The 25,960-nt window shown below is 41.9% G+C and overlaps 1 protein-coding gene across 1 annotated transcript in view; it reads left to right on the top strand.

The window, feature by feature from the left end:
• Positions 1-604: 604 nt before the first annotated feature.
• The window catches only part of RFX8 (regulatory factor X8), a 70,240-nt gene continuing 44,884 nt past the window's right edge, over positions 605-25,960 (top strand). The window contains exons 1-2 of the mRNA XM_059407856.1: positions 605-785; positions 13,806-13,929. Coding sequence (XP_059263839.1) covers positions 631-785; positions 13,806-13,929 — 279 coding nt within the window. The 5' untranslated portion in view covers positions 605-630. The remainder of the gene's footprint in view (positions 786-13,805; positions 13,930-25,960) is intronic.

The raw sequence follows: 25,960 nt of genomic DNA, 5'->3' as shown, positions 1-25,960 counted from the left end.
GAGGAAAGATGAAGGTCTGTCACACCAGAAAGTCAGCTAATGTTACCAGTATAAAACTGCTTTTCCCAAAATAATTTCTCCATGCTCATAAAAACCTTTAAAATAGTATTTACACAAACTTAGTTTATTTTAAGTTTAACTTAATTAATTTATTAATTTATTAATTGCATTGCATTAATTTATTAAAAATTAATTGCATTAGTGTGCCTTTACTCTTAGAAAATTATTAAACAAATTAAGATGTGATTTACAATTTTGTACATGATTATGATTTGAACGGTTGCTGTTTGAGGTTATGGGGCAGCTCAAAAAGGATGACTTATTTAATTCCTACTGTTCCTTTGCAAAAAAGGAAGCCACTTTTTGCTTTGGGTTTGCTTGGTTTTCTCTCGGACTTCAGAAAAAGCCCACTTTTAATGTAGCAAGAGTTCAAACATATTCCTCTACAAATTATTATTCATGAGCATTCTGTGATGAATGAAGGCTGTTCCCTTCCATTCCGTACATTCTTTGAGTTCCTCTGCAGATAATATTGTTTGTTATCCTTCATGTGGCCAGCCTTTCATGTGACCTGTGCAAAAGTTGGGGAGGGGAGAGACTGTGGATTGGTAGCAATTAACCTCTACAGAAATGGTTTTGTCTCCAAGGTGCTCCAAATCATGGGTTTCAGATCAAGAAATAGCAGATACGTGCTTTGGGTGGAATTTCGTTCCCAGCATATTCATGCCTGTGAATGTGGTGTACCCAATCAATGTCAACTACAGCAGGACCCAGACACTCCGTAGGTGAGTCTAGACCAATGAAAATTTTAACATATGATAGCAATTTAGAATCTCTCCAATGAGACTGTTTTGCTCCAGTATAGTTTGAAAGTCTCCACGGCTTAATGATTTAGAGCCCAACGATCTTCGAAAGTTTCTTCCAGCTGACAATGAAACATGCAGTTGTCTGTTCTCTGAAATGCTCTGTCCCTGCAGATACTAACTACATGGTATATTCTTGACCAAATGCATTATACTCATTAGCTTTATTTAAAAATACATCTATTGCCTGAAGACACCTGGTACATGCACAGAAAGTGAATAATTGCAAGGATTGAATGAAATTAAGCACCCCAGATCAGAGATTGTTTTGTGCAAGGATAAGGCACAGCTGGTGCCCTTTTAGAAGGTGAAATAAGACTAATTGGATAATCTAGAAACCAATTAGACTGAAGTAGGCAGAAGTCACTGTTTAGCTGAAAGAGATATATTCTATGGCAGAGGGAGAAAACGCTTTTTGTGTGTAAAATGTGACATGAGGAATTGGAATTCTGTTTGATATGAACTTTAAGGTTTTGGTTCCCTGTAATGATATAGGACATTAGCGGTTGGGTGCTGAACCTGAGTTAGAGGGAGACTGCACTTTTCAGGTACAAGAGAGCATATACATGGGTCTGGCTGTCTCATTAGTGAAAGCAACAAAAGCAAGTTTTTTGTTATGTCAGTTGCAATGAAACATTCTTTGAAAATAAAATAAATTTTAGACCTAATTTCTACTCCACAGTCTATGTGGCTATATGTGCAACGCAAATGAAAACCTTAATTATGTTACTAGTAAAAGAGTCACATGCAGTCTTTTGCACATTTACCACATTAGGGAGGCATATACTGTGAGTAAATCTAAGAGTGTTATTGTATTAGCACATAGCTACTCAGAGTGCATCTAGAAGAGGGCTGGTCAAAGTAGGCACACCAGCTGTCACCTGTCATAGAAGAAATTAACTGGTCCTTTGGGTGGAAGGTATAAAATTGACCCCATGGCCTCATGTCTTTAGTCCACTAACCAACTGGCCTCAACAGCTTTGGACCAAGGCAAAGTAATGTTTGCATTTCATTGCATCTAATATTTGATGTAGTAAACAGCAGAGACCACTGGTCAATCAGAGGGTCAAGGTGTTCCATTATATTTCCAAGATCTGTTCCAGTGCCTGGTACTGACTGGAGCAAAGTAAATATGCAAATATTACATAATCATCACAATGACATAGTAAGACCTAACAAGTTGAACCTAATCACAGTAGGCTCTTCTCTTGGTTATTTCCAGTCTCTGTGGAAATGAGTGAGCCTCTTGGGAAGTTTCTTGGGTGGCAGGGAGCTGCTGCAGGACCTGCATGAAGAATGGCAGGAGCCAGACTCTCAGCTTCCACAGGCTGCTGAGAAGGACCTGCCCCCATTGCAGGAGGCCCAGGGTGTGAGCACTCAAGGCAAAGCAAACCCATTGAAGCAGCATACAGGTCCTGAGGGCTCCCGCTGAGGTTGGGAGACACCTACCACCTTTCTAGAAACAACCAGAGAAGAAGGGCTGAACTCAAGAAAGCTTCTTTGGAGAACCTTCCATACCTTCGTTGTTTCATCTCTCCTCCTGCTAGTTCTTCACCGTAGTTACCATTCAGCTTTCCCTGTTCAGCAGAGTCTCCTGGCACTACATGAAACAAGCTGTTGCCAATCTGCGTGTCATTTATGGGACTGATAATCACAGCCTGGGTTGGCTCGCTGACCTGCAGAATCTGAGTGACCGAGCCCCTGCTGCAGCCAGCGGACCGGATGGGGCTTGCAGGGGTTTCAGACACCTGTTACCCTATGACAACTTCGTGAAGGGTTGAAGCAAGATGAGTTAGGCAGGGAGAGGCAGATAGTGTTCAACAGTCGAACCCACATGCATTCAGAAGGCGCGGAAGAGATTCTCTTCCATGGGCTGGGTGACCTGGGACAACATGGGGGCCCTGGGGCCCGAGCACCTGGCCCATGAGTGTAGCCAGAACCGCCTTGAACCTGTCTGTTCGGTCCCAGGGGCAATTCCAGCGAGCGAGCGCAGCTCCCGGCAGGGCCCAAAGCGTGGTGTGAGCGGGAGCGCAGCCGCCACTTCCTCGGGGGTCAGATGGGAGAATGGGGCATTCCTGGCATTGGCTTCACTGCTCTGCCCTGGGTGGACCTCGGCTCCCGGTGCCGGCCTCAGCGTGCTGGCGGTCAGGCTGAGTGCTGCTGAGGCCTTGGTGGGGCAAGCCCCGCCCACCCCGATGCTGCTCCCTGTCCAGGCCATCGTGTGGCCGCTGTGGCTGCCGCGTCTGGCAGGGACCGAGCTGAGGTCCCCTCCCCTGGAAAAAACACCCTCCCCAAGTTTTCAGAACAAGGCTGATTCCTGGTGCAGCTCGCCAAAGTGGAGTCAGATGCCATCTGGTGTTGGCTCCATTGACCCGGCCAAACTTCAAGGCTCAGGTGCTTTAATGAATGTCCTGCGATCTCTCCTCTGGAATTGCTTTTGGAGCTTTGTCCCTGATACCCCGATGATTGTGTCCCCACTGGAGGAAGAGTACTGGCCCTGGAGACCTCCCAATGTGCCCCAACAACTACTTTATTATTATTATTATTTTTTTTATTTTTTTAAGGAGGCTCCACACCCAGCGTGGAGCCCAGTATGGGGTTTGAACTCATGACCCTGAGATCAAGACCTGAGCTGAGACTAAGAGTCAAACACCCAACAAACTAACCCACCCAGGCACCAAAAGCTATTTTCTAGTGCTGTAACATGGAAGGCAGCCATTGCTGTTTTTTGAATGAATCTCAGCCCTGCTTCCAAAAGTGGTTCCCCAAATGTGTTCACGTGGTATTAGTGGTAGGGATGGGGCTTTTTTTTTTTTTTTTTTAACTCTTTTAAAGTAATCTCTATGCCCAGTGTGGAGCCCAACATGAGGCTCAAACTCATAGTCCTGAGATCAAGATCCAAGCTGAGATCAAGAGTCAGATGCTTAACTAACTGAGCCATCTAGGCACCCCCGGGTATCTTTTTTCTTTGTTTTTTTTTGTTTTGTTTTGTTTTTTTGAGGCAGATTTTTTTAAAAATGTGGTCAAATATGCGTAACATAAAATTTACCATTTTAACCAGTTTTAAGTGTAAAATTCAGTGGCATTAAGTATATTTACATTGTGCGACTATTGCCACTATTATTCTCCAGAAATTTTCCCTCATCCCAAACTGAAACTGTACTTATTAAACAACATCTCCCAATTTTTCCTCTCCCAGCCCTTGATAATTATGATTCTTTCTGTCTCTCTGAGTTTGACTATACTAGGTACCTAATAAGTGGAATCATACTTTTGTGACTGGCTTATTTCATTTAGCGTAATGTCTTCAAGGTTCATCCATATCGTAGCATGTAATAAACTTTCGTTCCTTTTTAAGGCTGAATAACATTCCAAGTATGTAAATACAAATACTATGTCTTATTTCCCCACTCATCCATTGATGGACCTTTGGGTTGCTTCTACCTTTTGGCTATTGTGAGTAATGCTGCTATGAATAGGGGGTACGAATTACAAATATCTGTTTGAGTCTCTGCTTTCAGTTCTTTTGGGTACTGAAGGGATTCAGTACAAGTCTCCCCAAAATGTGCCACTTAGGCATTGTGGACTGTTTTAAGCTGCAGGCAATTGAGACCCTCTGGGCTCACGAGAAAACTTTGCTCCTCCCTTAATTACCGAGAAGAGTCTAAACTGGGGATTTTTCCCAGAATAAAATTACTACCAGAGATAAATTTTATCTAAGTGGCCCATCCAAATGGCAGGGCAAATTCTAATTACCAAGCATTTGCCATTTCTTATTGTCCTGTGAATTGCCCTATTCCCCTTTGAAGCCCCAGACTCCTATCCCATTCCTCAGCTCAGGATGGCATATATACCTCATTTTACCTTTCTGTCTTTACACCACTCGTGTATGTGGGGTTCCCATTCTTACAAAATCAAATCTGTTTTTTTTCCTGTTAATAGTCTGATGTAAATTTAATTCTGAGGCCAGCCATAAGAATCTTGGAAGGGTAAAGGAAAATTTTTCTTCCCCAACAGTACATACCCAAGAAGTGGAACTGATGGATCATATGTTAATTCTATTTTTAATTTTTTGAGACCCCACCTGGATTTATAGCAGCGGCACCATTTTACATTCCCACCAGCCATGAACAAGGTTCTAGTTTCTTTACATCTTCAACAACAGTTGTTATTTTCTTGTTTTTATTTCTTATTTTTAATAAGAGCAACCCCAATGAGTGTAGAGTGATATTTCATTGTGATCTGGGTTTGCATTTCAGTAATGGCCAATGATGTTTAGCATCTTTCCATGTGCTCATTAGCCATTTGTATATCTTCTTTTGGAGAAGATATTCAAGTCCTTTGCCCATTTTCTAATTGGAATGCTTTGTTGTTGCTGTTGTTAAGTTGTCAGCAAGTGTTAAGTGTCTTTTTAACCTAGATGAAGAAGAGTTTATGAGAGGACTTTGAAGCAGTCAGCAGCCAAAGTAGCTGTTGCCTGACTGAGCTCTTCATTCCACATGCCCTGCATTTATTAGGTCACTTAATATTTACAATAGCCACACAATTCCTCAGTAAACAACATTAGTTTGGGAGACAGTAAGCAGTTTGACATCACAGATTAGTGACGTGAACATACAGCTCCTGAGGGCAAGGACGGCCTGGTCCTAGCTACCTACAGGTTTGGGGAATCACTCCAGGGCAGCAGTTCTCAGCCCCAGCCACCACTGGAGTAATCTGGGGTCGGCCTCAAAAATCCTGATGCCAGCTCCCTTACAACTCCCAGGACCAGTGGTTCTCAGTGCCCGGTGCACACCAACATCATTACACTGCCGGGGAGCTTGTAAAAGCCTGTTTGCCTGGGCTGTTCCCACCTCCAGACAAATTACATCGGAGCCTCTGGGGTTGGCTCTTGGGCGTCACTATTTTTGAAAATCGCTCGGGTAATTCCAAAGTGCAAGCAGGGTTGAGGACCACTGCTAGTCACCGCTGCTGTGACGTGATTTAAAACTTACACATTGGTTTGTGTTTGTTGCTTCCTCATTTGTTTCATGGCTTGGTAGCAAGGTGGGAAGAGTGCGTTCTGTATTTCTGTCTTTCAATCTTTTTTTATTTTTTATTTTTTTTAAGATTTTATTTATTTATTCATTCATTCATTCATTCATTTGTCAGAAAGAGCGCGCGAGCGCCCAAGCAGGCAGAGTGGCAGGCAGAGGTGGAGAGAGAAGCAGTCTCCCTGCCCAGCAAGGAGCCCGATGGGGGACTCGATTCCAGGACCGGGGGATCATGACCTGAACCGAAGGCAGAGGGTTTAACCTGCTAACTACCCAGGCATCTCTGTCTTTTGATTTTTTGATCTAGGGGCCCCGCGACCCGGTGTCCCCCAGTCCCGCTCCCAGCAACCTTCACCGTAGGGCTCAGGGCGCGACCCAGCAAGCAGCGTCCGCCGCGAGCCTGGGGCTCCGGCCGGGTTGTCTCGGCTGCAGTCCCCGAGCCCCTCCGCGCCCCCCGCGTGCCCCGCGCGCCTAGCTCTAAAGTAAACACCGAGCAGCGGCGGCGCCCCGACGGGTGCGGAGCAGCCGCCCGCTGCCGGTCTCGGTGCGGCGGGCGCTGGTCAGAGCCATGGCTGAGGAGGTGCCGGCCTCCCCATCGGGCGGCGGGGGCACCCGGGGCCTGCACAGCGGCATCATCCAGTGGTGAGCCGCCCAGGGCGCCTTTGCACCGGGCCGGGTTTCGTGGTCAAGGCTGGGAGGCGAGGCTGTCTGACCCGGTAGATTGGAAAAGGTGGGCCAGTGCCCAGTGCGAGGAGTGACCGCGTGGTGCTACAGGGGCCCTGATAAATAGCGCTAGAAGGACAGCCCTTCACTAGTGCATTTTGATAGCGGATGGAGCTGGAGACACGCACACACTGTCAAGGCCTCCTGGTGTGGGTTTTTCATGTGGGGGCTTCCCTGCTGGTCACGCTAACGGAGGGAAGCAATGCAGACTGGCCCCACACTGGGGGGCCTGTTAGTTGGTCCCGCTCTTACATATACGTCTGAAGGCACGTGGGCGCTGGCCAGGGGAGGAAATGTTCCCCCTCAGTATGAGATCCAGAATGGGATGTTTTCTAACTTAGAGCAAAGCAATTTTTAGCTTTAACAATGCATTCCACATTGTTTGTGAAATTCACTTCTGGCTATTTAAATAGGGGCAGAAAAACTGGAAAGAAAAATATCATTAGCCTCTGGGACTGATGAACTCATAGGTTTGTAGCTTTTCATAAATAGGAAAATAATTGAAACCAGTCCTAAAATCTAAAACCTAAGTTTTATAAGGTGTACAAATAGCAGATATCTGATTACTTTTTTTCAAAGGTTTTAAGGAATATTTCTCAGGAAAGATTTTCTGAAAAAGTCATGTGAGCAAAATAGAAAAATGAAGGGTGTGTTTGTGATTATAACATGAAAAGGCTTAAGGTTTTACTCTTTTCTTCCAAGAGAAAATTTTTGATATATTTTATCTTGCATAGGAGAAAAAAAATCAAAAGAATACATATTAGAGCAAACATCAAGTTTTCAGAATACTACAGCAATGCTTTCTTTCTTTTACACTCACTGACTCAGACCCCTCAGCAGAGTGGCTCTTTCTTAGAAGAAAAACCTATAAGGATGCCTTTGTCAACCATTCCAGGTCACTGTTTAGTAAATTAGACTTTCTGGATTTGTGTTATATTCCAGAGACTTGAAAGAATGATTGGAGATTCAAATATACCTGGACAGCCTCCTGAGGTTGTCTGTGAAATGACATAATGCAGGCTGCCCTCAGTGCAGGTGCCCTAAATCACTTAGGATGGTGCAGACCATTTTAGCACTGAGCCAAACTAAAACTAATTCAAGTCCTATGCCATGAATTCCTACCCACCTCTGCAGGCCTCTAAAACGCAGAGGTCATGCTGTTTAAGTTTGGGAAGGAGGTGGAGAAATGGAGGTGAAGAGGGCATAGCTGCCTGTAGAGGACTGCTCTTTAGGCATTCAGTCTATGAGGTGAATGTTTAACAGATCATTGGTACTGGTGGTTTTAACACTGGCATTAAAAATATAGCCCAGGGGCGCCTGAGTGGGTGGCTCAGTGGGTTAAAGCCTCTGCCTTCAGCTCAGGTCATGATCTCAGGGTCCTGGGATCGAGCCCTGCATCAGGCTCTCTGCTCGGCAGGGAGCCTGCTTCCTCCTTTCTCTCTGCCTGCCTCTCTGCCTACTTGTGACCTCTGTCTGTCAAATAAATAAAATATTTAAAAAATAAAAATAAAAATATAGCCAACCACTTTACACCCATTAGGATGGCCATTATCAGACAAAAAAAAAAAAAAAAAATAGAAAATAACAAGTTTTGTCAAAAATGTGAAGAAATTGGAGCCCTTGTGTTCTGCTGGTGGAAATGTAAAATGGTGCAACCATTATGGAAAACAATATGGCGGCACCTCAAAAAATTGAAATAGAACTACCATATGATCACCAATTCCACTTCAGGGCATGTATCCCCAAAGAATTGAAAGCAGGGACTCAAGCAGATTTTTGCATACCTATATGTATAGCAGCATTATATTGCAGTATCCAAAAGGTGGAAACAACTTTTTGTATAAAATATGATACGTACATACAATGGACTATTACTCAGGGTTAAAAAAGGAAGGAAATTCTGATACATGCTAAATATGGATGAAATTTGAAGACATTATGCTAAATGAAATAAGCCAGTCATGAAAGGACAAATACTGTGATTCCACTTGTATGAAGTATCTAAAGTATTCCCATTCATAGAGGCAGAAAGTAGAATGGTGGGTGCCAGGTACTCGGGGAAAGAGAAGGAAGAGTTAGTGTTTAATGGGTATAGGATTTCAGTTTTGCAAAATGAAAAAAGTTCTTATGGTTGGATGGTGGTGATGTTTGCACAACAAGAAGGTGCTTAATGTCACTGAACTCTACATTTTAAAATATAAATTTTGTCATGTATATTTTATCACAATTAAAAGATAAATATATATTTTAAAAGCCAAATACACACACAGTAGAGGGATTGAGTTTGTAATCCAGAGCCTTGGCTTCCTGGTGGGAGTTAGAAGATGTCCAAGGAGACCAGTTTCCTAGAAGAGTGGCAGTGGGTACGAGTGGGCCAGCTGTCTAGACACTCTTTCTGAGTGAAAGAGGGGGCTGGTTATTGTCACATGGAAAAAACATTCCACTTTTAGCATTGTTTCATTGCTTCATTTTCCAGTTACTGGTTAGGTCCTCAGCATTCCTTGGAGACTTTAGTGCCACTGTCCTAAACACGATAAATTTTCCAAGGAGAAAGGTCCTGCAAGGAGCAGAACAGTCTCCCAGAACAGAAGTAACAGATATTTTCTGTTTCACACACAGGAAGGACGGTAGGAATGGAGAGAGAAGTGATCAGACTTCGGGGGGAGCACAAAGGGATGAAGAGCAGAGATTTGACATCCCCTGCTGGGGAGTGCAAACCGAACAGGTCTGACATGGTGGGACCCCTGGCTTCAGACCTCAGATGAAACTACGACACATCCTCTAATCCCTATGCATGCTGAGCTTGGCCATAGTCTAAAATAACTGTCTCCCACATATGACATGGCTTTTTCAAATTTATGCAGACTGTTGAAATTAATGAAATGCAAATTTATTTTGAAAGATACAGAATTCATAGGAGCTTTTGATCAGGCTGAATCAGGATACTATAATTCCAGCATGTGTAATTCCCAGCATTTCGTTTTTCTTTACCATGGAAAGGAGCGCTCAGAAAATGTGAGAATCGCAGGGCTAAGTATGTGCGCTCTGATGTTGGCTACTATCCAGTTGTCCATCACTCAAAACGAGGAGAACATCATGAATGTTTTTACAATCTTAGCAATCAACTTCATCTGACAGTGCGACCTGGTAAATACCGTTCTTAGGCAGCTAAGCAAGGAATTCAGTGATCTGATTCATTCCACAGCTTCATAATCATGGATCACCAAAACACATTTTAGTGACACAGAGTAAAATGCTTAACCAATCTCACTTGCCAGTAGTTCAGCCCAGCCTACTGCCTACACAATCCCCCACCCCCAACAGCTTCTCCTTAGACCCACATGTAGTTGAAAGTGAGGCTCATTTACTGCAGATATTTCTGTGAGGCCTGTCTACAACAGCGACGTCTTGCTTCCTCTGAATATTTTGGAAGTATACACTAAAATGACACCGTAAAGAGCTTCCTTGTGCCAAGAAGTGTACTAGGCACATCATGTGCTTTTTGCCTAGTCACAAAAGCTCTAGGAGGTATCTCAGAGTCAGAATACAAGCCTATCTGTGTGGTGCGAAGTCCAGGGTAATACTTGGGATCATAATTTTGAGGGGCACCTGGGTGACTCCATTAATAAAGCATCATGACTCTTGATCTTGGGGTTGTGAGCCCCACATGGGGAACAGAGATTACTTTAAAAAATCATTTACTTTAAAAAAAAAATCATAGGGGTCCCTGGGTGGTTCAGTCGGCTAAGCATCTGACTCGATTTTGGCTCATGTCATGATCTCAGGGTCACAAAATCTTGCCCCAAGTCAGGCTCAGTGCTCAGGAGGGAGTCTGCTTGAGATTTTCTTCCTCTTCTTCTGCCCCTCACTCCCCCGACTCATGCGTGCTCTCTCTCTCTCAAATAAGTAAATAAATCTTTTTTAAAAATCATAATTTCCCATGCATGTGGAGACTAAATGCTGAACCAACTACTATTTGAGCTGAAGTAAAGGCATGACCCAGAACAGATGCTCTAGACAAACTAAAACCTTTCAAACCTTCCATTTTTCCCAGTTAATGTATGCTGGATGCCCACCACAGGCCAATCTCTGAAATCTGGCTAGGAACTTTGGGGAACCACCAAAGGCATGGCCAGAAATGATGAGCAGCCAGGATCGAAGCAGCAAAGTGACCATGTGGCAGTTCAAGGCTTCAGACCAGAAGGCAGTCCTGTGTTTAGGTGTGTGTCAGAGAAGACTCCCATCCCGGACCTTTACTGTCGTTCTTACTGATAGTATCACTTGGCCTTGTGTACCCAGATAACAGGCTGACTCAGTAATGTCATTCTGAAAGAGAAAGACACAGTTCATAGAGGCTTAGAACAAATGAATTTCTGTGACAAGGAAGAAGGGTTGGCAAAAATTTTAACTAGAGTTCATTTTAAGGAGTGAGTATTTTGCATGTTTCTTTTTTAAGGAGACCATTCCATGACTAAATCAGTAGTAGCTATAAATAAACCACAGTGAGTTTGAACTTAACATCTATCACATTTTCTGGCAGCTCCCCAAGTGTAGCTATCTTTTGTAATACTTCAAGCATAGGCTTTTCATCTATCAACGAGTGGTTTCTTAACAAAAGAAATATAAAAATCACCTAGTTGTATGAATTTGCCTCTCCCCTCCCCACCAAGAGACGTCGGAGCCAAATAATTGGTGCCATAGCAGCTATATTTAAACCATGGCAAAGTATGGCATGTTCTCACAATGATGTCAAGAAGGCCCTTGGAAAATACCCCCTGGCCAGGTACTGCGTTGTATAGTGCCTCTCCAAAATACATATCTTTCTGGAAGCTCAGAATGTGACCTTATTTGGAAACAGAGTCTTTGCAGATATAATTAATTAAGAAGACATTATACTGGATTTAGCTCCTCATAAGAAGAGGTGGGGATGCTCAGAGAAGAGAAGCCTAGGTGGAGATGGAGGCAGTCTGAGTGTGACGCATCTACAAGCCAAGGATGTCCAGTGACCACCAGAAGCCACGAAAGGAGCATACAGCACTTTCCCCTCAGAGCTTCTGGGAAGAACCAGCTCTACCAACACCTTGATTTTGGACTCTCAGCCCCGAGAACTGTGAGAAAACCAATTTCTGTTGTTTTAAGGTGCCTGACCTGTGGTAATTGGTATACCTCAGTATACAGGGCCAAAGATTCCCCCCACCTCCCATGAGTTGGTTTTTCCTTTTACTAGGAAGTCGTTGGGGTCAACAATTGTGTCTTTAGCTCTGAGGGAAAGTAAATTTGTGCCTCCATGTGCCTCATCCCAGAAAATTAACTGCTTATTATCAATGAGAAAGGAGATGAATTGGTAAATGTCCTACTAAAAAATTCTTCTGTGTTTAAAAATTATATTGGCTTGCTCTGTATATTTCTCTAAAAGAATGAGGGGGAACTCTGAGAGTCTCTCCTCAACCAGTAAAGCGAGGGCTGGGATCAGCTGTGACTGAGGACCACACTTTCTGATGTCAGTCTTGCCCACTTTTTGCCCCACACGCAAACCAGTTGCAGGAACAGGGACACAGCTGTCTCCACAGGGCTGGCTGTGGGCTGTGAGCCCCAGGAAGAACCCCTCATTGCCAAGGGACTGCCACCTCCCCCCAAGTGTGGGAGCACTTGATCAGTTGAAGACCCCACCCCGAGCAGAGGCCCAGAATGCTCCGGATCACATATAAATGCCACTCAGCTGGAGAGTGAAAGTGTATTGCCTATAACTTGGTGTCTTGCATTTTACATCTTCTTTCAGTTTAAAGAACCAAAATATCGTGGCTTGCCCTAAATGACTCAGATTTTAAAATTGTGTAAACAACTGGGGGAGGGAGACAAAGCATTGCACATGGGCCCTGGGTCACAAGCATACAGGGACTGGCAAGCCTACAGGGATGGTATAGCTAGTAAATAATCACTTCATAGCTACAGAGATCTTGGCTGCAACATTTACAATAGGACATAAAACAGTGTCTGCTGAGTCAATAATTTAGGCTTCATTTTAATATGCCTACATGCCAAAAACAAAAGCAGACCAACCAAGCAACAAACAAAACAATAATAAAAGCCCACCATGTTGATTATCTAAAGGCCCAAAATCAGAATGCAAACCGGCACAGTCACTTTGGAAAACAATATGGAGATTCCTCAAAAAGTTAAAAATAGAACTATCCTATGATCTAGTAAGCACACTACTGGGTATTTACCCAAAAAAAGACAAAAACCCTAATTCAAAGGGATACATGCACTCCTGTTTATTGCAGTATTATTTACAAGAACCAAACTATGCAAGCGGCCCATGTAACCATCAATAGATGAATGGATAAAGAAGATGTGGTATATATATACAAATGAAATATTACCCAGCCATGAAAAAGAATGAAATCTTGCCATTTGCAATGACCTGGATGGAACTAGAGGGTATAATGTTGAGCAAAATAAGTCAGAGAAGGACAAATACCATATGATTTTCTCCTATGTGGAATTTAAGAAACAAAACAAATGAACAAAGGGAAAAGTAAAGAGACAAACCAAGAAGCAGACTCTTAATTATAGAGAAGAAACTGATGTTTCAGAGGGAAGCGGGGAGGGGCTGGATGAATTAGGTGATGGAGATGAAGAGTACACTTACCATGATGAATACTGAGTAATGTATAGAATTGTTGAAGCACTATATGGTACACCTGAAACTTATTATTAACAGTATATGTTACTGATACTGGAATTAAAATTAAAGATATACTTTAAAAAAAGACCCACAGTCAATATACTTATCTCTAGGCTGAGAACAAAAAGGTACATTGTTGATGCTGGTTGGTGAGCCTTTGCATTCAGTGACTTAAACAGGTTTCATTTCCTTGGATTCCATACCTATTGATTCTTTTTGTTTTTTTAAAAAGATTTTATTTATTTATTTGACAGAGAGAGATCACAAGTAGACGGAGAGGCAGGCAGAGAGAGAGAGAGAGGGAAGCAGGCTCCCCGCTGAGCAGAGAGCCTGATGCGGGCCTCGATCCCAGGACCCTGAGACCATGACCTGAGCCAAAGGCAGCGGCTCAACCCACTGAGCCACCCAGGCGCCCCCATACCTATTGATTCTTAACAGAATTTTCCACCCTAGAGAAACTGTTGCCAATTTCTTCTGCCTTTTCTTTCTCTCCCCCAGGTTGGTTGACAATTTCTGTATCTGTGAAGGGTACAGTGTGCCTCGCTGCCTGATGTATGAGATTTATGTGGAAACCTGTGGTCAAAATGCTCAGAACCAAGTCAATCCAGCCACATTTGGGAAGGTAGGTTGTGAAGATAAAAATACAGTACTCAGTTAAAAAATAAAAAAGTATGCAAGTGAATTGATGAGGCAATATTAAAATTGATTTGCGTCTGATGGGTTCTCAGTTGGAATAATTGGCTTCACTCTTGGAAGCCAACCAGATGGTTAATATACTCCTTCATCTTCCTTGAAAAGCCATTCTGTCCTTTGTCCACGCTTCACAGTGAGGGGCCAGAAAAGGTAAGGAATGAGTGATACCCAAGAAAATACAACTGTGGCAGCTCCAAATATTCCAAAATTCAGTCAGGTTTGCTGGGCCATTATTCCCTGCATAGAAATACCAACACTTGGTGTGCCTGGGTTGTACAGTAAATTAAGTCTGACTTGATTTTGGTGCTGGTGTTGGGCCCAGGTCGTGATATGGAGCCCCATGTTGTGCTCCATGCTCAGCAGGGAGTCTGCTCTGGATTCTCTCTCCCCATCCTTCTGCCCTTCCCACTCATGCTCACTTTCTCTCTAAAATAAGTAAGTCTTTAAAAAAGAAAAAAAGAGGGACGACTGGGTGGCTCAGTATGTTAAGCCTCTGCCATCGGCTCAGGTCATGATCTCAGGGACCTGGGATCAAGCCCTGCATCAGGCTCTCTGCTCAGCGGGGAGCCTGCTTCCCTCCCTCTCTGCCTGCCTCTCTGCCTACTTGTGGTCTCTCTCTGTCAAATAAATAAATAAAATCTTAAAAAAAATAAAAAAGAAAAAAAGAAATGCCAACATTCCGCACCACATGAACTCCAAGAGCCACTTGTAGCATCAGAGAGCTGGTGCTCCTACAATTTGGTTGTACTTAGAAAATTCACTGGCTATCAAATATCTCCTCTGGAGGTTCAGAGCTTTGTCAGGAGTTTTGTGTAGATTATATAAGATACAGCAAACAGTTATTAGCACAAGAATAGTCTACGGAGACCCTCCGCATACAACAAATATTTATTGAACGGCTGCTCTGTGCCAGGCACTGTTACCAATGCTGGGAATACAATAATGAACAAGACAGAAAAATTCTTGCCCTTGCTAAATTTATTATAGCCAGAGGAGACAGATCCATAAGATAAAATACATAGTATACGAGAGTAGTATAAATGCTGAGGGGACTAATAGAACAGGAGATAAGGAGTATGTGTGTGTGTGTAAGAGTTGCAATTTTAGGGAAGGCAAACAGGGAAGGTCTCCCTCAGAAGTAACATTTGAGTCCAGACTTTGAAGAGATAATGTAGTGAGTATGTGGATATGATCAGAGTAACGCAGGCAGAGCCAGTACAAAGGCCCTGAGGAAAGAAGGAGCACAAACAGCAAGGAAGCTGCAACAGCTAGAGGGAGGAGTACAGGGAGAGAACCAGGATGGTCCTCAGGACCTTGAGGTCAAATCAGGGAGGCAAGAGGAGCCAGGTGTGCAGAGAGTGGGCAGGGAAATAGAGATCAAACTCTGGGTATATTTGGGAAACAGAGCCAGTGGGATTTGTTGATGGAAGTAATTAATAGAATCATAGGACTTGATCATTATTAAAGTAACAATAATAATTTCCAATTATAAAGTTGTATTTATTTTCAAGGCACATTTCTAGCCAGTTTTTAGAAATATGCAGACAACATCTGGAAATAAGTTAAAAGGAAAATTTTTTTTTTAAAAGAAAAGGGATATCTCATTAAATAGTATTGTAAAAGGGATATCTCATGAAATATTATTGTAAAATACTATTGTAAAGTTTAGGCAATGGAATCTAGTCCATTGCTGTTTAACAGAAATATAATGGGAGCCACAGATATAATTTAAAATATCTCAGTATCCTCATTTTTGAAGAGTTTTAAAAGGTGAAATTAATTTTTTATTATTTTGAAATTTAGTAAAAAATATCAAAATTTAATCAAAAATATTCAAAATACTATTTCAACATGGAATCAATATTATAAATCATTGAGTTATTTTTTTCATTCTTCATGCCAAATCTCAAAAATCGGGTGTGTATTTTACATGTAGAGCCCATCTCAGTTTGGACCAGCCACATTTCAATTGTGCAGTGATTGGAATCACCAGTGAATGATTCCAATCCAAATCACCATGAATGGGTGATTCCCATCTCAGAGAGCTCACAGCTAGATTGTAAGTCACCAGGCCATCTCCTTCCTTTCTCTCTAGTATATCCTTAAACCACTGGGTCTCTGCTTCTCTCCACTGGCCTGCTCCATGCCCCTTCCCAGAAGCCAGATTCTTTCACTGGCTTCCTGATTTCTCATTATGGCTGCTTGGATGGTGCTTTCCATGATATTATGCCTGACCTTCCAGCCCAGTGACAAATATTGTAACAGTCTGTGGGCAAGAGAGGCCTGCAGGAAAGACCTATGGGTGGGGAGGAAACAGTTGGCATCTTTAATGCTTTGTCTTGTGTCACAGCCATTGGCTGAAGCAGGTAGCATTAGAAGTCAAGAAAACAAACCAGCACCAGTGAAGGCTGAGGATCGCTCAACTAGTCGCAATGCTTGGGTGGTGTTTTGGGGAAAAAAATTTTCCTATATTCTTCCAGATTCTTTTGTTTGGCCTAAGATTTAAATTGACAAGAGACAAATTAACAGGAGAAAATCAAATTTAATTCTGTATGCATGGGGGCTCACTATGTTCTACCTGGCAGTCAGGCAGTTGAAGCTTCTATACCATCCAGAGCCAAGGAGAAGAGGGTAGGAAAGTGGGACTTCAAAAGGGAAGGCATGCGATTCATAGGAAAAGGAAAAATACTTAATGTTTAGTAAGCAAATGTTAGCTGGGCCATACAGAAACAATGAGAGGAATTTTAACAAACAGATTTTGCTAAATTCTTATCTTCCACACCTCTTTCATATTATACTATAGTTATCTACAGTGATACCTCCTTTAGAAAATAGCAGGTCCTCTAAATTCTTTTAGGCAATTAGGGGAAAGGTCAAACGTTCTTCCTGAGCCTTCTATTTCTTAAAAATAATCAGCCAAGTGGTGCCTAGATGGCTCAGTGTTTAAGCGGCTGCCTATGGCTCGGGCCATGATCCCATGGTCCTGGGATCTAGCCCCACATTGGGCTCCCTGCTCATTGGGAAGTCTGCTTCTCTCCTCCTGCTTGTGTTCCCTCTCTTGCTGTCTCTTTTTTTGAAATAAATAAATAAAGTCTTTTTTTAATTAGCCTAAAATTATCCACATGCCAAAGCGATTCATTTCTGGATGGCGAATTTTGCGCCCTTCCAGTGTCTCCTGAATTGTGGATCAGACCTCTTTCTACTTGTTATTCTCTCAAAAATATCCTTGAGTTCAAAGAGAACTTGGAAGTCACCTGGTCCACCTCCAAACTCAGTGTAAGATCCCTTTGAAAGTACCTCTGGCTGGAACTTTAATGAGAACAAAATGCACCCTCTGGGCAGAGACAGTCAAGGGGTATAGAGCTGGGTGATGGGGTGGCACACTTCTGTGTTCTTCCTTTGGGCAAACACAGTCCTGCCCCGGGATCTTGCTTGGCAAGTAGAGCACAGGCTGATGAGAACCTGCTCTAGTACTCCTCAGGGACCTTGGGGCAGCTCACAATCTGCACAGCCATACAAGTTTGGGTAGCCACCTGGCTTGGGCTGAAATGATATGGGTAACCAGGGGCTTGCTGACTGGGCCACAATTATGCCAATTCAGTATCTTCCATCCGTCCCTTCAGTCTTCCTTTTTATGTGTGCCTTCTCCTTCTTTTTGGTGGCCCTCGGGTGGACAGAACTGCATTAGTTCATGACACACTGTCATCATGGGTTTATGCATGGCCTAATTCCATCTAGGTGTTTAGTTCTTGTCAATAATGTGGTAAACATCTGTGAGCCTACCACCCCAAATGAAGCACCACACCAGTTGCCCCATATCCCATCTCCCTGCCCTGCCCCACTGGTGAGAACCATCAAAAAAGAAGTTTTAGTGCATTTGTGTGTGTTTTTTAACCCTTTAACCACCTTTACCCCTTTTGCCCACTCCCAGTACATGCCCCTTGCCTCTGCCAACCACCAACCTGTTTTCTGTATCTGTGAGTTTGTTTTGTTATTGTTTTGCTTTTTAGGTTCATTTGTAAGATCCTATTTGACTTTCATCTAACTTATTTCATATATGTATTTCTAAAAAGCATATTTTAAATTTTTGTTGTTCAACTTTTTAAAAAGGGGTATGTTATTTGTCATCTTTGGGACTTTGTCCACTTAATATTGTATTAAGACTCATCTTAGATTCATTTGACCATTGTGTAATATTTTCCAATTTACTCATCTGCTGTCCTACTAATATGCATTTGGGTTATTTCCAGATTTTGCTCTTGTGAATGCTCACGTGTGTATTTCCTACTACGCACATGAAGATGTTCTCTTAGGCATTTATGTCCTGAGATGAACCTTGCAGGCGAAGGAGGTGTGCGACTGTGATGTCTGGGGATGGGGCCAAACTATTTTCCAAAGTGACTGCTCCAGATTATCCTCCCACAAGCAATTCTATGGATTCCATTGTTGTTTCCAAAACATTTACATTTTTAGATCCACTCCTCTAGCCAAAATCTTCATCCCTGAAATGGAGTCATTGATGGAAGTCCTGAACTTTTGGTAATAATAAAGTACTTAGGGGAGTCTTCTACAATAGCAGCTGCTCAAATATATTGGAACCAATTTTTTACATCTCCTTGTCTCCCCTCTCCACACTGAATATTCCTCAGCTCCCAAATTTTTACCTTCCTGACCACTTGTTTCATTATGACTTCAATTTACTGATGTTCTTCTTAAAATGTAGGTAGCCCCAAGGGTACAACCCAGTGCCTTAGGAGTGCTCAAATGACAAGGGCTCTTGTTTTTATGGGGGAGGGGGGAAGAGAGCTACTATTGGCTTTTATCCTTCCAAGACACTTTGTTGGTTTCATTTTAAGGTTGTGGTCAACAGAAATACCCTTAAGTATTTTTCACATGAGTTAAATACGAAGTATTTGTATGTATTTACATAAATATAAAGTATTATTCTCAGATTATTGTTGTTATGCAGGTAACTATTTGAACCTAGGCGCGGCCACTCTTTATTATTCCTGTATTTTAGCTTCTTAGTTTCAATCTGCAGTTCTGTTTCCCAGTATCTTCTTGAATCTTGTAGGTCATCCAGTCTTTTCCCATATTTGAAATGCATATCTGTTATCCTTCATTCAAGAAATGAAAGCAATAGGAGTACATGCAAGACATGGAGTACACTCTGTGCTTGCAAGGTGTCCCTGAATAAGATTTTCCAGCCAGCCAGGCATTCCCTTGGTTAGCTTATCAGTCAGCCCACACCTGGTCATTTCATCACAGGGCAGCCTGGGACACTTCCTCAAGGGGACCCAGTCCTGGGTAGCCTGGCTCTACAGCGCTTTCCTTATCTACCTGCCCCGCAGCTTGATCAGATGGAAATAGTGTGACTTGAGCATGACATGTTTAGTGTCTTTAAGATCTCCATTTCCTTTACTAAGAAATCAAAGCCTATTTTTAAAAACTTTTTTCAGAGTTTCTTATAAGTTGTGTTACCTCTAGGGTAGTCTCACGGCAGAGCATTCCAAAGGAAAACTTAAAAAGAGACTCAAGTGTGTAGCAATGGGGCATTTATTTAGCATTTTTTCATCTTAATACTTGCCTCAGAGTCCATTCTTCAAGACAACTAACTTTCAGTTCTCACTGGGGTTTGCCTGAAAAACAGGCCATTTAGTGGAGCCCCTGTTGGGAAGGGACCCTTACTGCCGAATTTGTGACTAATGGACTAGGGAGAGGAAGGGGAAAAGGATATGATCCCAAAGCATGTTTACAAGAGAAACAACAAAATACCCAATTCTCATTTCCTCTCTCTTCCCCTGGGAATGGAGTTGATTCCAGATTCCACATCAAGTTCCTGTGCAGATGTCGGAATGTTTCTTGCTCTTTTTGGCAGCCCTGGGCATATGATGGGTAGTGTTCATTCTTGGTGCAAGCGATATCTCACATGGATTAGGGAATTTCCATAACACTGACTTCCTTTTTAAAAATAACATTTACTGATGTTTTTCTGATTATAAACGTATTACAGTCCCTTTATAGAAAGTGTAAAAATTAGGGAAGACTATAAAAAGAGGAAGATAAATACTGGCTATAGCCTCATTCTCCAGAGCTGTAGCCACACACATATAGTTTATTTGCACGCTTGCACACACATGCACACACATGTGACCAGCAGGAGCTAAGGGACTAATCACACAGTGATTTTGCCTTCATTTCCCATGGTCCTTTGAACCTGCTCATTGGGTGGTTCTTCCTTCACTCCTGAATGAGCAGGTGAGCACAAAGTGTGACCACTCTAGTCCCTGCATGATACAAAGCCCTGTTGTCACTCTTGATTTACTACACAGTATCAGTCTGATGCTTAGAATGTCCAGTTCTGTATAATATCAAAACTGAATTAGGTTTAAAGTGTAATCTTTTTCTTATCTCCTCCAGGATGGTTTCTTGCCTGTGAAGAACTAGACATTGGGGCTGCTTCTTCCCTCCCTATCCCTCCTCCCCAAAACATGTTGGGGAGTTTTACTCCTCTGGAAGCAGGGGAGATAAAAATGGCTGGAAGGTTCCTACTGCTCAACTTCACACTTTGGGGGCCAGGCAGACTCTTGTTTCCTGGTCCCTTTGGTGGTTTCTTCAGAGCAGCCCATGGGAATGTTCTAGTATGCATTCCTTGTGTTGGTGACTGACTCTTTCTGTAGCTTGACTGTCCATTCTGGGGGCCTTTTGCTGGACAGAGTCCGGGCTCTTCCACATGTCAGCTCTTTCTCACATGTAGACCACTTCTGGCCATAGGAACTACTCAGCCATTCTTGGTCTAAACAGCCTGTGGTTGTCCCGGCTGAAACCAGGGTGGAGGCAGCTCTCCTCTGCCTGTCCACCAAGTGCACCGGCCAGCCTGTCTATACTCTATTAGGAGTCCTATGCCATAGTCACTACCAACGGGGGCCTCACAAAGAGTTTAAGTGAATCTGTGCCCCTTCTTCTGCTAGACCTGAGATGATTGAGTCATGCTCTGTCTCACACACCCTTCACAAGTAAGAAGGTTGTCTTGCCACAAGAAATCCCCTTAGATCTCTTCTTCTCTCTATTTCATCGTGAGTGGTTTGAGTTGAGGACTTATTAGGGTTTTAAAAAATCAATTTTAGCTAAATGCCTGAGTGTACAAGTCCCCTGCAATGCGTGTCTCACAATTCACTTTGCTATCTGATGTCTGTTGTGTTCATGTCTCATCCTGTTGTAAAGGTACTACGTGGATGAGTGGATTAAAAGATTGATGTATGGATAGGTGGGCCAGAGGTAAATGGACAGGTGGATAGACAGAAAGACAACATGTAATATGGTAATTTTTATCATTTTTTCATCATAAGTATACTCTTTAATTCCTATTCCCCTTTTCCCCAATCCCCTACCCACCTCCCGTCAATAACCATCAGTTTGTTCTCTACAGTTAAGAGTCTGTTTCTTGTATTGTCTGTCTCTCTCTCTTTTTTTCCTGTGCTTGCTTTGTTTCTGAAGTTTCACCTATGAGTGAAATCATATGGTATTTGTCTTTCTCTGACTGAGTTATTTTGCTTAGCATTATACGTTCTAGCTCCATCCAAGTCATTGCAAATGGCAAGATTTCATTTTTTGTATTAAAATATAATGTATTATTTGTTTCAGGGGTCACTGAATAATATTCCATTATTAGGCTGCTCCCATAGCTTGGCTATTATAAATAATGCTGCAGTAAACATTGGGATGCATATATCTTTTTAAATTCATGGGGTCTTTTTTTGTTTTTGTTTTTTGGGTAAATACCTAGTAGTGTGATTACTGGATCATAGGCTAGTTCTATTTTTAACTTTCTGAGGAACCTCCATACTGTTTTCTGCAATGGCTGCACCAGTTTGCATTCCTACCCACAGTGCACCAGGGCTTCCTTTTCTCCACAACCTTGCCAATACTTGTTTCTTGTGTTGTTGATTTTGCAATGTAGTATACTTTTTAACAACACTAAGCCTAGAATCCAGCTAATTAGGTTATAACCCTGGGCAAGTTATTTCATCTTTTTGTGCCTCGACATCATCAACTGTAGGATGAAACTATTCATAATGTTAATAACAGTACCTGCCTTATGAGATGCTTTTAAGAAATTAATGAGAGAATGCATATAAAAAGAATTGAGTGGTCCTGGCACATAGGAAACACTCAAGAAATAATTAACTTTTATAATCACATGTCCATTTATCTAAACTTAGAATATCATAAACATTTTCACACTAAAATATTTTGAAATAAATGTTGTAAAACAGTTTCAAACACTTTTTGGATGTTCCAGAATTCATTTAACCATTTCCCTTATTGGAAATTTTGGTTGTTCATAATTTTTATCTATTCTACCATAAGTCTCCATCTGTATGTGGTAACTTCCTTAGGAGGGATTCTAGACCATTGTAACCAATACTCAGCCCTCATGATAGTTCCTGATATATATATATATATATATATATATATATATATATATTTATATTTTTTTTTTTTTTTAAGATTTTATCCGTTTACTTGTAAGACAGATTGCAAGTGCAAGTAGGGGGGCGGGGGGAGCAGGCTCCCCAGTGAGCAGAGAACCTGATGCGGGGCTCTATCCCAGAACCCTGGGGTCACAACTTGAGCCGAAGGCAGAGGCTTTAACCCACTGAGCCACCCAGGCACCCCAGTTCCTGATATTCTTAACCAAATCCCTAATATTTTTAACCTAGAAAATTTGTTGGTTTAGAACTATATTTAGCTGTTTACAGTGCACCTGGGTGGCTCAGTGGGTTAAGCCACTGCCTCTGGCTCAGGTTGTGATCCTGGAGTTCTGAGGTCAAGTCCCACATCAGGCTTCCTACTCAGTGGGGAGTCTGCTTCTCCCTCTGATCTTCTTCCTTCTCATGCTCTCTCTCTCTCTCAAGTAAATAAATAAAATCTTTTTTTTTTTTTTAAAGAACTATATTTAGCTGTTTCCACTTGCACTTATTGGATGGTTAGGGAAGGTAAGCACCTTTGCATGTGTTTTGGTCATACGCATCTTGTGTGTATACATATTATCCCTAGACTACTTCCCATTGCAATATTATTGTTTTCCCATTAATTTCTGTGAGTTGTCCATCTATTAAATATATACATTTCTTACTTATTACATTTTTTGGAAATAATTATCTCAATGGGTTTTAAAATTTAACTATGGTGAACCTGATCATAAAATAAAATCACAAGATAGTCTGGGGATGGGATTACTCAATAAAATAAAATGTGCAGATTATTATACTGTCAGGCAACTAGGCAATTTCTTTCTGCTTCTCCCTCTAAAACACCAGATTATTTCCCAGGGCCTTGAATCTGAGCCTGCTGCATAGTTTATAATAATTCTTTTAGGTACCTACTATTTTACAGCTCACATAGAGTGAAGGTGTTAAGTGATTTTCTTAAGAGGTGATGGAATTTTTAGAATCTGTGGTTGAAAGTAGGAATTTTTGGCTTCTAATTCTGCATTTTTAGACTTGCTGAATTTTTCTTTTATCATTTATTCTTCATTTGCACATTTTGGACCTCTTCCCTAAAGGAACCTCTCAATTTGGCCGCATAACCTTGGTGTTTAATTGTACAAGAATTGCCTTTCTTGTTCCTTCATTTTTCTTCCTCTATACCCGGGCTTGGGTGGCTTCCCATAGGAAGAGGTAGGGCCTAGAACCAGGCAAGAGAAACATTATATGCCACTGTTAAACCCTGCTGCTTAGAAGTTAAGAAAAAAAGAAATAGCCAGGGAGGGGGGTTCCTGGGTGGCTCAGTCAGTTAAGTGTCTGCCTTCAGCTCAGGGATCAGTGGGATAGACCCCGAATCAGGTTCCCTGTTCAGAGGGGAATCTGCTTCTCCCTCTCTCTCTGCTCCTCCCCCACTCCTGCTCTCTCTCACACTCTCTCAAATAAGTAAATAAAATCTTCAAAAAAAAAAAAAAGAAAGAAAAAAAGAAAGAGGGATGTAACAAGAAACCAAGCAGAAGCAGAAGCTGAATGATTATGGAGGGAACTAGAGAAAAATAGTGGAAATCATTACTTGACTGCTTCCAACACCATGCCATCCATGCTTTGTATTTTTTAATTCCACCATGCTCCAGGATTTCCACTTTCAACAAGACATGCACTTGGATACCATGCATGTCATGAACCTCTTCTAATTAGGAAACTGGAATAGGCTTCTATTTTTAAAAAATATAATGTGTCATAAATATAATGTCAGTGCTGACAAAACACATCAAAAACATATCTGGGAGATGAGAAGTTGAGTCAGAAGTAGCTATGTTATTCAATATTTTAATAGCATTTGCTACCAAAACCTTTAAAACAAAAAAATAAGGTAAACAAGTAAATAATAAAAAGTGAAAATGACTATCACATTGGAAAAAGAGGAAAATAGTTAAATTATGGCAGCTCACATGCTGGACTCTTATGCAGCTATTTCTTGTTTTTAGAGAATTCTTAATGACAAGGGGGAAATGTTTATGGTACGCTGTAGAGGGGAGAAAGTCAAAAGCAAAACTGTACACATGCTAATTGTATGACACCAGTTGTTTCCTGTGCATACCCACAGAATCCACACACATATGGAGGCTTGGGGAAAAAAAAAAAAAACTAGAGGGGCGCCTGGGTGGCTCAGTCTTTTAAGCATCTGCCTTCGGCTCAGATCACGATCCCAGGGTCCTGGGATCTACCTGCATCAGACTTCCTGCTCAGCAGGAAGTCTGCTCTCTCTCTCTCTCTCCGTCTCTCTCCCTCCCTCTCTCCCCCTGCTGCTCCCAACTGCTCATTCTCTCTCTCTCATTCAAATAAATAAATAAAATATTTGAAAAGAATAAAAAGAAAAAGAAGGGGGGGAAAAAGGAAAGAAAAGAAAAGAAAAAAAAAACAAACTGGAAAGGGGCACCTGGGTGGCCCAGTCAGTTAAGAGACTGACTTTTGAAACAAGATGGGATTGGGAGGGAGACAAACCATAAGTGACTCTTAATCTCACAAAACAAACTGAGGGTTGCTGGGGGGAAGGGGTTTGGGAGAAGGGGGTGGGATTATGGACATTGGGGAGGGTGTGTGCTTTGGTGAGTGCTGTGAAGTGTGTAAACCTGGTGATTCACAGACCTGTACCCCTGGGGATAAAAATATATGTTTATAAAAAATAAAAAAATTAAAAAAAAAAAAAAAGAGAGAGACTGACTTTTGGTTTCAGCTCAGGCCCTTATCAGGATCCTGAGATCTAGCCCTGTGATGGGCTCCACGCATAGTGGGGAGTCTGCTTCTCTCCTTTTCCCTTTCCCTCAGCCTCTCCCCTCCCCCATGCATGTGCTCTCTCTTTAAAATAAATCTTAAAAAACTGGAAGGAACCACACTAAACCTCATTTAAACCACACTGAGGTTTAAATGGTAGTTTCCTCTGAATGGTATATTTTTGTCCCTATATATGTCTGATTTTTTCCAAATTTTATTTGCACATATTTTCTCTATAATAAAAAAGGGAAATACAACTGAAACCTTATAAGAGGAGAAACTGTAAGTTTTATTTCTAAGTTTTCCAATTGCAGCTTTAAGTCTGTTTTATTCTTTTAGCTTGTGCGTTTGGTTTTTCCTGATCTCGGCACCCGGAGGCTAGGCACGAGAGGAAGTGCCAGGTAGGTTTATCGTTTTTGTTTTATTTGAAATGTTAGAATAAACAAACATTTTGAAAAATCACAAAATGGGTGACACAAAAATGCAAAACTAAACAAAATAGAAATATCAACGCTACCAAAGAGTTCCCATAATTCACATGAAATCCTACTGCCTGGAATAATTTGGGTGATACTAGAACTAAATATTAGTCTCTACTTTCTTAGTGATTTTGTTAAAATATGAAAGTGTTTTCTTGTTTCAACACTTTAAGCGTTTAGACCTGTAGATGTCTGTTGACATATTTAAATAATTACACAC

This window comes from Mustela nigripes, chromosome 7, assembly GCF_022355385.1.
Source record: "Mustela nigripes isolate SB6536 chromosome 7, MUSNIG.SB6536, whole genome shotgun sequence".
Taxonomy (NCBI): Eukaryota; Metazoa; Chordata; class Mammalia; order Carnivora; family Mustelidae; genus Mustela; species Mustela nigripes.
Note: the sequence above shows the minus strand (reverse complement) of the source record. Positions and strands in the feature narration are given on the sequence as shown.